Source organism: Eubalaena glacialis, chromosome 3 (assembly GCF_028564815.1).
Source record: "Eubalaena glacialis isolate mEubGla1 chromosome 3, mEubGla1.1.hap2.+ XY, whole genome shotgun sequence".
Lineage (NCBI taxonomy): Eukaryota > Metazoa > Chordata > Mammalia > Artiodactyla > Balaenidae > Eubalaena > Eubalaena glacialis.
Window position 1 is genome coordinate 127,579,140 of NC_083718.1, and position 12,181 is coordinate 127,591,320.

The 12,181-nt window shown below is 37.0% G+C and overlaps 1 protein-coding gene across 2 annotated transcripts in view; it reads right to left on the minus strand.

Moving 5' to 3' along the window:
• AK5 (adenylate kinase 5) overlaps positions 1 to 12,181 on the minus strand; it is a 248,648-nt gene that overhangs the window by 186,688 nt on the left and 49,779 nt on the right. For both annotated transcript variants that reach the window (XM_061186427.1, XM_061186428.1), the window contains exon 6: positions 6,972 to 7,163. In XM_061186427.1, coding sequence (XP_061042410.1) covers positions 6,972 to 7,163 — 192 coding nt within the window. The remainder of the gene's footprint in view (positions 1 to 6,971; positions 7,164 to 12,181) is intronic.

The window sequence follows — 12,181 nt, forward strand, 5'->3', positions numbered from 1 at the left end:
ATCAGTATTAAGTTTGATGCCAGAAAGTACTGTCAACTAGATTTAAAATACTTTGAATTAAAAAAAATTTTATTTATTTATTTATTTTTACAGTAGGTCCTTGTTGGTTATCTATTTTATTTTTTTAATATATTTTTTCCTTTGTCTTTAAAAAAAATATTTCTTTCTTTCTTTCATTATTTATTTATTTATTTAGGCTGCACCAGGTCTTAGTTGCAGCACGTGGGATCTTTAGTTGTGGCATGCATGTGGGATCTAGTTCCCTGACCAGGGATCGAACCCGGGCCCCCGGCATTGGGAGCGTGGAGTCTCATCCACTGCACCACCAGGGAAGTTGCATGGTTATCTATTTTAAATATAGCAGTGTGTGCACGTCAATCCCAAACTTTCAATCTATCCCTCCTGCCCACTCCCCCCGGTAACCATAAGTTCATTCTCTAAGTCTGTGAGTCTGTTCTGTTTTGAAAACAATTTCATCTGAAAAAGTACTTTGAATTTAAAACATTTCAGAGGACCATATATCTGGGTGCACATATATACCATCATCACCCAAGCAAATATCTTACAGAATACCCCCATAGCCTTTCCCATTTATTAACCTTTGAAAACTCCTCCCTGACTATTTTCTATCTTAGTTACTAAATCCACCAAATAGGAATTAGTGGGGGCTTTTGGTTACGTAACAATGAATGCTTAAACAGCATATAATCAGTGATGGTATATAAAGGAAATATAGCTTCATTATGTTACATATTACAAATTTATCAACCTCAAGCATTGGGATGCAATAACAGAATTTTCCTCCTAGTAATTTTAGGAGAATGGGTTTGTCTGAGTAAACTTTTATCGGGTATTTTCATTGCCTTTCTTCTGTTTATGCGGGCTGCTGAATTTACAGAGGGCTTGTGCTGTTTAGATTTCTCTCCTACCACCCCATGCAGTGATGCTAGTGGAGATGGTGATAATTAACCAATGGCTGTGCACTAGGAGTTTAGGGATAAGTGTACTTGTATTTAAAATCTTAGTGTTGATGCCTATGAAAATTGAAGTTAATTAAGAAATAATTATTCAGCAGTCCTGTCTAAATTAACTTTTACTATTCCTGTTTATTTTCCCTCTGACTAGGAGTGCCTGGTGGGATGGGAATTACATAGTTTCAGTGGTAAATTTGAAATACATCATGGGAGCATTCTCAAATTTGAAGGAAGTCATAAGGGCAAATTAAGCAAATGTAGTGCCAATGGGGTTATCTGGGGGCTCAGGAACAATGCCTGGTGAATCACTAATAGTCTGGTTTTGACAAGGATGTGTTTTCTATGCCAGGGGTTCCCCAGAACTGATGCCAGTTTATGATGAAGTGTTCCCTAATCCATAACGAAATGACAAAAATAAGGCAAATGTTGGGAATTTTTCTTATAGTCAAACAGATTTGTTTAGAGACTTTATTTGGAGCTATGTTATTCTTAATCTTTTTGTGCTAAAAATATCCCTTTCAAACAATGGCAGTAATAGATTTTTTTTCCCTTTCTAATGCCCTCACATTTAGTAAAATTTTTTAAAAAGTCAACTTGGGAAATGCAAATTAAAACAAGATACTACTACAGGCCTACTAGAATGGCCAAAATCTGGAACACTGACACCACCAAATGTGTTACTGGTGAGAATGCAAAATGGCACAGTCACTTTGGAACACAGTTCGGCAGTTTCTTTCAAAACTACACATACTCTTACCAGCAAACATGCTCCTTGGTATTTATTGAAATGAACTGAAAACTTATGTCCACACAAAAATCTGTACATGGATATTTACAGCAGCTTTATTCATAATTGCAAAAACTTGGAAGCCACCAAGATGCCCTTCAGTAGGTGAATAGATAAACTGTGGTATATCCAGACAATGGAATGTTATGTAGTGCCCCAAAAAATGAGCTATCAAGCCATTGGAGGAAACTAAAATGAAAGAAGCCAATCTGAAAAGACTATATAGATTCCAACTATACGACATTTTGGAAAAGGTAAAACTATGAAGACAGTAAAAAGATCAGTGGTTGTCAGGAGCCAGGCTGGGGGGTGTGGATGGGTGAGGGATGAACAAGCAGAGCACAGAGGTATTTAAGGACAGAGAAAATACTCTATATGATATTGTAATGATGGATACATGTCACTGTACATTTGTCCAAAAGCATAGCATGTACCACACCAAGTGTGAACCCTAAGGTAAACTGTGAGCTTTGAGAGATTATGATGTGTCAATATAGGTTCATTAACTGTAACAAATATAACACTCTGGTGGAGGATGTTGATAATGGGGGAGGCCATGCCTGTGTAGGGGCAGGAAGAATACGAGAAATCTCTGTATCCTCCTTTCAGTTTTGCTGTGGGCCTAAAACTGCTCTAAAAAAATTAAGTCTTAAAAAAAAAAACCAACTTCATCTTAGCCCCATTAAAATTTTTTTCCTGATCTATTAATTACTGAAATTAGGGAATCACTGGCCTATGTGGCCTTGTTATATGCTAAGATGGTTTATAATTAGTCCCTCACCTGCTTCCCTAGGAAAATTGGTGTTGGTGAACAAGAAATAATCCTGTTTTAACATCTTTCACATTTCCTGGCTGAAGAGATCCAGTCAGTTAATCAGAGTATTAGTAGGCCTCTTCATACATCCTATGACTCTAGCTTACTTCTCATTTTTAAGTTATGCTTCTCTTGCTTCCTCCTATAAAAAGTCCAGAAGAAAAATGACCATCAGCTTACTTCATAGTCTAAAACTAAACGTGGACCTTCACTGATTGTCATCCACATTAGGTAGCGTTTGTTCAATGCACATGAGTGTGCAACCATTTCCCTGGTAAGTTGAGTGTTGTTCCAGCTGAGTGGAATATCCAATGGCACATGCATTTTGGAAAATAATAACATAAACACTACATCTTACCCTATTATTTTTCAAGCATTTAAAAAGACCCTTTTCTTAAAAATATAAACAAAACAGCATATATTTTTAAAAGAGTTCATCAAGCTTGTAAAGACCTGACCTGTTTCAACTAATAATATTTCTTTTTTTTTTTCTTGGCCATGCTGCACGGCTTGTGGAATTTTAAGTTCCCTGACCAGGGATCGAACAAGGGCCCTCCACAGTGAGAGCACAAGAGTCTTAACCACTGGACCACCAGGGAATTCCCACTATTTCTTTAAAAAGGGTTCCACCTTGTGAAGATGACTAAAACAAAGACTAAATAAAATTAAAAAAAGATAAAAAATTATCTCTAAGTAGACACATTATTGGGGTTCTTATACAGTTTCACGAAGTCCAAGAGCTCCAAAATGTCATGAGACATAGCTTACTCAGTAAGACTAAATAAGTAGCTTTCCTAGTCCCAGGAATACTAAAACAAACTTCAAAGAAAAACTTCTGATAAATTTTGGGAACTCACAGCATCCTAATCTTTAATTAGGAGCAAAAAGCTGTAAAAGACATGATGAGCTATTACATCCAACCTATGGTAAGTTAAAAAACAACATACAAGCTTGTCTGAAAAGATTCTATGAAGTCCTTAACATACTAGCCTTGTGATTTCCTATCATTTAATTCATACTTGCATGGATGACTGTATACAGACAAGTATTAGAAAAGAATAAAAGTGAAGTAGTCCATGTGATGGGAACCATGTCAATAAGATAGAGTATTCAGGCAACAGCCTGTTTTCCTGGCTATTTTGATTAGGTTTTCTCTTCAAACTGGATTTGTTCTTCAGTCAGATCTGCCAACCGATACAGTTAATGTTGAAGTGAAAAAGAAAAAAGAATGGGTTGACATCTGTTACAATTCAACTACCATATTGACACATACCCATTATATAGCTTGATTACATGGGTGATAAAGAAGTCAAAGAAAACACTGGGACAATTTTCTAGCTGATTAACAGACACTTTTAAAGAAAAAAAAAGAATTTGGGGAAAAGTTTTTAAAATCTAAATTCTTCATTTTGGACTTCTTCAACAATCTATCTATGGGAGAAAAGCAACAGAGTACCCTCCAAGAGCACGGATTTGTTAATGGTAATTGTAGGTTCCAAAAATGGTCATTAGAGGTGGAAGGAAGAAAAAGGAGGAAATACGAAAATTACAAAATAATTTCAATCACTTATATGTCACTTACAACATTCCTGGCACCGTTCTAAGCACTTGATAGCCACTTACTTCACACAATTACACTGAGGTAGGACCGATGATTATACCCACTGCATGGGTCGGGCATCTGAGTCACAGACAAGATAAGTAAGCTTCAGGAGGTCACACGGGTGGTAGGTGATGCAGCAGGAATCTGGACCAAGCAATGTGGCTACATGGTGCATCCGAACCACGACCTCTGCACTGCCATTGTCCGCCAGGCTACATGCATTCTCTCATTTCACCCATACAACATTATGCGGTCGGTAACGTCATCTCCAAGTTATAGATAGAGACTGAGTCCTAGAGTACCATGAATTTATTAAACGGCAGTGGAGCTGAGATTCCAGGTGAAGGGTTTCAGACTCTAAATCCCTAGGGAAGAGGAGCACCAAGATAAAGTTTCTCACTTGGACTGAGAGGTATGTGGTCTCTGTGGTCTTTAAGAACCTCACACCAAGATCAACGATGAATCCTACACGCGGGCGGAGAGAGTCTGTTCTACTCACTACGGGGCATTCCTGTGGTGCACGACATATATGTGAGGCCCCCCTGTACATTCTCCTTTACAACAGTCATCACACTTAATAACTCGTTTAATATCTGTTTCCCCATAGACTGCAAGCTCTGTTCATTTACTGGCAACGTACTGTGTACCAGAGAGGCACTGTTCTAGGAGTTTGAAGTGTGTCAGGAAATAAAATAAAGATCCTTACCTTTTGCTTATTTAGCATTGCACCCCTAGCACCTAGCAGAGGGTCTGGCACCCATTGGTTCTCAATAAATATTTACTGAATGAATAAATGAATCAATTAGGAGGGGCAGGTAGAAGCAAAAGAAAAAAATTACAGAGAAGAGGAAATATTTGGGTTTCATCTATTAACTCCCAGATTTTTATTAAAATCTTAATATGTTTTTGATTAATCAGGATAACCGTTTTAATCTTTTAACTCATCTTTAAAAGCAGAAATGCTACCAAGTATATTTTAATTCCCAGAGCGACCTATGATCCAGGTTCTGAAGGAGGACATGTGCTTCAGGATACTGCACTCCCTCTTCTGTCAGACTAAAATTTCCAGTGACATTTCCCAGAGCTTAGCCTGTGTTTGTGTTCACCGATTTTCAAAAGGTGACTTTCCAATGCAAGTCTTCTCCCAGTAATGAGAGGCATTTATCTTAAAGCTCATGGGGTTTAGCAGGGAGGTTACAGGCTGTCATCCGCATTGTTATTGACTCCCTCAATTAGAGGCAATGGCATTTCACCTCCATGCAAAATATTAGTAGATTAACAGTCCCCACTCTGCATTCATTTGGGAAATATCTTCTGCTTGTGATGATGAACGTGACAAGCAGGGAGTAATCAGAGACACTCTGATAATACCTTTAAGCCTTGCAAACATCAGTTAAAACTCTGGCTCTGCAGCTTGCAGTTGGGCTTTGGTCTGTAGGGTAAATTTCTATTTTTATGACACGACACAGAAGTCAGCGTTGCTAATTTCCAGGAGAAACAACCAACAACCCCAACAAAAAAGAGCCAGAGAAACATCCACCCTGATTTTCTTGAATCTTTCATATCACTCAATGTCTCTTTTAGACCATAAATGGACTCTGGCATTGTGAACAACTTTCAGGTCAGATTTATAATTCTCTGACATGACAACTTTGACTCAAAGGGCAAATTCTAATAAATATTTCTTTATAGTGCTAAAAAACTGCAAAGAGATTATTATTCAAATGTCATTGACTGTCTCTTTCAATCTAAGGGCATTTTAGGCTAATGAAGAGATTTTTAACACAGTAACTGTTAGGTCATAGGAGCTCTGTGGATGGGTTTCAGTAGATTTACCTAAAATTTATGGAAAGCATCTTATGCGCATTTTATTGGGATGGGCATGTATCACTTTCATCAGATTCTCCACAGCTTGTAGCCCCACTAGACAAGAATCTCTGGCCTCGTGAGAAGAGCTAAGGACTGAAGGGAGGGTTATGCCGAGGTCTGCTACCACCACGGAGCACCCCGAGCTGCTTTGGTTTTAGTGTCTTCTTCTGCAAAATGCCTCAGCTGGCCAACGATCCTCTGTCTCCTCTATTCCATAATTGAATCTCTGATGTGTGAGGATCATAAACTTAGCTGAGTTTTCACCTCCAGCTTCCTGTATTCTAATAACTGTACTAACCAGCGATTCAGCTTCATCCTTCTTTGGCACATTCAGTATCATTAACCACAAAACAAACTATTTATGAACAAAGTTAATATTTGCATTGTATCGATGGAGCAGAAAGATCAATGCCTTCCATTTTGAGACAATATCACTTCTTTATGACAAGTCAAACCCTTAATAACTTTTTGGGCCATCAGAATCTCATTTCTTTATGTGGTAACCTATGATAAAATCTAACTTACAATTTAAGTCTAATATAACACTGTATCAATTCTGTTTATAAGCCAATCAATTTTATTAGGTTTTCAAAGACAGAAGAGTTGAGAAACTGGGCCAATATTGCTTAAAATGATCAAAAAATTACTTAAAAATACTTTAAAATTTGGGGGTCACAGAATTCTAGCCAAGGTTAAAATTTATCATTTTTTGTAAAATCAATTAAACTAAAGTGAAAGTGTTTTTACCATCGTGGCTTAATAAAGGCAAATCAGGTCAAAATTACCAATTTTTTTTCATTGGATCTCCACCCAAGAAAAGTCACTTTTTTAAGGTAAAAGGATTTCTAAATGAGAAGAACATAGGATAATTAGAAATCTGAAAGATCGTTCTTGTACTAGACATGTAAAGTATATCTAACTTACTGTCATGATGAGCCCCTTTTCCTGGAAGTATTTAACCAATGGAGCAGCGTTCTGCTTGAAGTTCATTAGTCTCCTTTGGGTAGCTTTCAAATTGTCATCAGGCCGCCCCTGTTGCTCTGAGCGCTTCAGTAGTCTTTCTTTGAGCCTCTGATTGGTACAGGCCAGGAACACCACCAAGTCGGGAGTACAGATCTGTGGAGAGCATCAAACAAGTAGACAGGCATTCAACATACCAACCAATGTGAGTGTGGGCAGTGGCATTTCTCTCTTCTGGGTCTGTGGAGGCTGCCATATTTTTGACCCTCTATGTTTTTGCCAGCATATTTCCAGGGCTACGGCTCCACACAAGGCCAGGAGGAGCTATTGCTATTACAGTCCATGTAAATGGTATACTTCAACTCACAGAACCATGTACAGTGGCCCTCCAAATTTCTGGAAAATACTTTTTGTCTATGCTCAAATAAGTTTTCAAGTTTCAAGTTAAGATCAATATAGGTCAAACTCTGCCAAAGGTAGATGTGACCTGTTTAGAGGGGAAATGACTGTTGAGCTACAGATATTCTCTACAGTAAACAAGTACTGCTGCTATTATTACTATGTGCTGCCCTTTTAAAAGTATGTACTGTATGCCAGGCCCAGTGCTAAGTTATTTCCTTATGCTGTTGCTAAACTTTACAACAATCTGCAAGGTAAATATTATTTCCATTTTAAAGATGAGCAAACTGAGGCTCTGAGAAATTAAGTACTTGTCTGAGGTCACATGGTCAGTAAGGTCAAAGGTGATATTTGAACCCAGGTCTGTCTGGTCTATGGTCTGTGTTCCCTCCACTATTACAAAGAATCAAATGGCTCAAAGGCCTTCATGAATTTCTGAAAATACCAAGGAATAACATGAAAAGAACCTATGAACTAAACAGTTTTTATTTAACTCAATTAGAACTAGTAATGTATGTAAAAGATAACATGATCATATAAAATGAATGTACTTTCTTGTTGAAAATGGGACAAGAAAAAGAGGCAGTTTTGCATAGTGATTTAAAGAAATGATCTCCAAAAATTTGTTATTGTATCCTCATGTTAGTAAATTATTTGAGCATCTACCTCAATAAATATATACTTATTAAATTATAAATTATGCATGAATGTATGATAGCCATGTACTACCATACTAATATATTGTATGTATTACATATGTACATACATACATATGTATATATGTAATATATTGTATAATAGTATGTATGTTGTAAAATACACACAAAAATACAATTTTAAAAGGATGACATATGATCATCGTAATTTTAACATTTTCTTCCCACACTGCAGTGGTTTGCCTTGTGCACTCCTGAGACCACTGGTTAAAAAATGGCCCCTGGAATCTGGGAAACATGGATTACAGTTCTTGCCCTAGGATTTACCAGCTGAGCTCTGGGCATATGGCTTAACTTTACTAAGCCTCCATGTCTTCATCTGTCAAAAGAGATACATGAACCTCCTCCCTGAGTTACTATAAAGATCAAATAAGATCAGCACAAACTTGATCAATGGTAGGTGCTCAACGAATTTTAGCCATGTTTACTGTCTCTTGGTTTTCATGATTCTATATTGTCCTGGTTCTCATTTAACTTTTTGTTCTGTATTTTCTTTTTCTCTTTGCTCAAATTTTTTTCCTTAAAAATATAACACTCACAAATAATGATGTTTATGAGCCTTAGATAATGTTTTGGGTTTTTTTTTCCCTCTCCAGGTTCTTATTCTCTCAGCTCCCTTCCACTGTTCTGGTTTCAACCACCTATCTTTTGTTGACGGATTCCAAATGTACACTTTCAGCACTGACTTTCAACAGCACTTATGTCCTATATTATCAAATGCTTATATGACGGGTCTACCTGAAAGTCTTTTTTTTTTAAAGTTTTTTTGATGTGGATCATTTTTTAAGTCTTTTTAATTTGTTACAATATTGCTTCTGTTTTTATGTTTTGTTTTTTGGCCGCGAGGCATGTGGGATCTTAGCTCCCCAACCAGGGATTGAACCCACACCCCTTGCACTGGAAGGCGAAGTCTTAATCACTGGACTGCCAGGGAAGTCCCTGAAAGTCTTAATATTACGTGTGACTCAGCAAGGCCAAATCAGTTCCAGCACCTTTTTACCTGAATGAAATTCCCATCTTGCTTATATATGTATTTGTTTATTTATTTATTTTTATGGTAGCAACACTACTTTCCTGAATCTCTCAACTAGAAGTGTTTTTTAAAACTTTTTTTTTAATTGAATGAAAGATTCTTTTTTTAAAAAAATAAATTTATTTATTTATTTTTGGCTGCGTTGGGTCTTTGTTGCTGTGCGCAGGCTTTCTCTAGTTGCGGTGAGTAGGTGCGGGAGCTACTCTTCGTTGTGATGCGTGGGCTTCTCATTGAGGTTGCAGAACATGGGTTCTAGGCACACGGGCTTCAGTAGTTGTGGCTTGCGGGCTCTAGAGCGCAGGCTCAGTAGTTGGGGCGCACGGGCTTAGTTGCTCTGTGGCATGTGGGATCTTCCCGGACCAGGGCTCAAACCCGTGTCCCCTGCATTGGCAGGTGGATTCTTAACCACTATGCCACCAAGGAAGCCCTGAATGAAAGATTCTTTAAATTCTATAGTGCTTTACAATTTTCAAAAGTTTCACAAATGTGATTTCATATAATCCCATAATAACTCCTTTTAAAATTCCCTACTCTTATATTGCCCCTCCCCCCTTCCCCCTGGTAACCACTAGTTTGTTCTCTATATCTGTGAGTCTGCTTCTTTTTTGTTTTATTCCCTAGTTTGTTGTATTTTTAAGATTCCACATATAAGTGATATCATATAGTATTTGTCTTCCTCTGTCTGACTTATTTCACTTAGCATAATGCCCTCCAAGTCTATCCATGTTCCTGCAAGTGGCATATACACCACATCTTCATCCATTCATCTGCTGATGGACATTTAGGTTACTTCCGTACCTTGGCAATTATAAATAACGCTGCTATGAACGTTGGGGTGACCGTATCTTTTCGAATTCTCAGCTAGAAATCTTAATATCATTTATAACCCTTATCAAAACTTCAATCTCTCGGCGCTATCACCATGGACTGTGGAGTTTTGTCTTGAAACACTACTCAGATTCCCCTTCCCCCAGTTCCCACTGCCATGGTGTAAGCACAGGCACATACTTGCATAAGTGACTAAGAGCATGAATTTTAGAATCAGATCATGCTGATTTTATATGTAGAATCTGCTATTAGTCATTTGTCCTTGGGCAAAAGGTTCAATATCTCTGAACTTCAGTTTTCTCAACTATTTTTCCCTTCCCATCTCAGTAGTTTAATATGTCCCATAAAACACTTTTAAGTAGCTTTTGAGAACCCTTAACAATTTACGAAATCACTTTGTAATTTTTGTGTGATATATGGTAAAGAGATTATCTGAAGTTAAAACTTTTATACTATCAAATATTATAATGCAAAACTTAAATTAAATAAAATCTTTGGTAATATTCAGTCTTACCCAACATAACAAATGACATCCTTTTAAATTTACTTTGAATAGCATATAAAGGAGAAGACAATTTTTGACAAATAAATTAAAATGACAGGGCTTCCCTGGTGGTGCAGTGGTTAAGAATCTGCCGGCCAATGCAGGAGACCGGGTTTGAGCCCTGGTCCGGGAAGATCCCACATGCCGTGGAGCAACTAAGCCTGTGCGCCACAACTACTGAGCCCACGCACCACAACTACTGAAGGCCGCGCACCTAGAGCCCATGCTCCTCAACAAGAGAAGCCACCACAATAGAAGCCCTCGTATCACAAGAAAGAGTAGCTGCTGCTCACCGGAACTAGAGAAAGCCCGTGCGCGGCAGCAAAGACCCAACGCAGCCAAAAATAAATAAATAAAAATAAATTTATTTAAAAAAAATTAAAATGACATTATATTGTGCTTGGTTTGGTCATATTGTATATTAAAATATGGGAAAAACTTCAACTACTAGCTCAGTGTTGAATGCAGGTAAAACTTGCATTTAGAAATTCTTGCATTTTGCATTTAAACAAATTAAATTCTTTACTTTAATACATTTTGTGTTTTGTTTCAAACAGCAATGTACGTGCTTCTCCCTACTTAACACAATGAGGTTATGGGGAGACTTAAATATGTAATCATCACTATATTTTGTCTTTTAGTATTGGCTTTTGAAATTAGCTTGAAATTTATAAAAGACTTTTTTACACTTTGAATAAAACTGCATTTTATTTATTTTAATTAATAGACTTTTTAAAAAGCAGTTATAAGTTTACAGGAAACAAGTAGAATATCTAAGATATTTGTTGTTGTTTTTGTTTCTTTAATTTCTCCCAATACTTTTTATTGCAGAGCTCTGTAGTTTTCTATGTAATGTTCTTGCCCATTTAAAAATTATTCCTACGTATTTGATATTTATTTTTATTTTTTAATATATTTTTTATATCTAAGGTTTTTGATCAATGAATGCAACTTCAGGTCTGATATAGATGACTTTGAAGTGAATCTGCAAAGATATTTAATTTTATAATTGTAATTAACTTGCTGTCTTTTCTTGGTATAAACTAAACAACATATAACCAGTGATACAAAAAATTAAAACGTGGAACAGGCGAGACCTCCCTGGCAGCTGGGATAACCAGCCGACTGCTCAGCAGTGATCTCAGCCACGAGCATGCTCACCTGATTCCTAGTCACCCCCACATATGCCCACTCATTAGGACCCTCGTTCTCCAACAGTGCTCAATTTTAAAAGAAAAAATTTAATCGTTTATGTTTTTTTCCCCCAAAATGTAAAATAGAAGCAGACACCATTCTTTCCCAGAAGATGTGAAGCACCTAGAAAGTTTTCATGAAATTCACTCATGAAACGTTGAAAAGTATCACCAAACAAAGTGGATCCTTGGCATACCTTTTCTTAGCCTATGTTCTCAAAATGTATTTGCTGATTGAATGAATAAGTGAGTAAATAAATAAATGAGAACAAAGACCAAGATATCACTTTTGTCTACATGGAAGTAAACTTCCCAATTGCTGATATTTTTTCTCCCATTGGATCAACTAAATCAATCTTTTTTTCCCTGTCATTATATGGACAAGTCAATCTTCCTCTATCCATTTTCTCAAAGTCCCTTATCTGAATGATTACTCTGTTAAAAAGAACCTATGACCATCT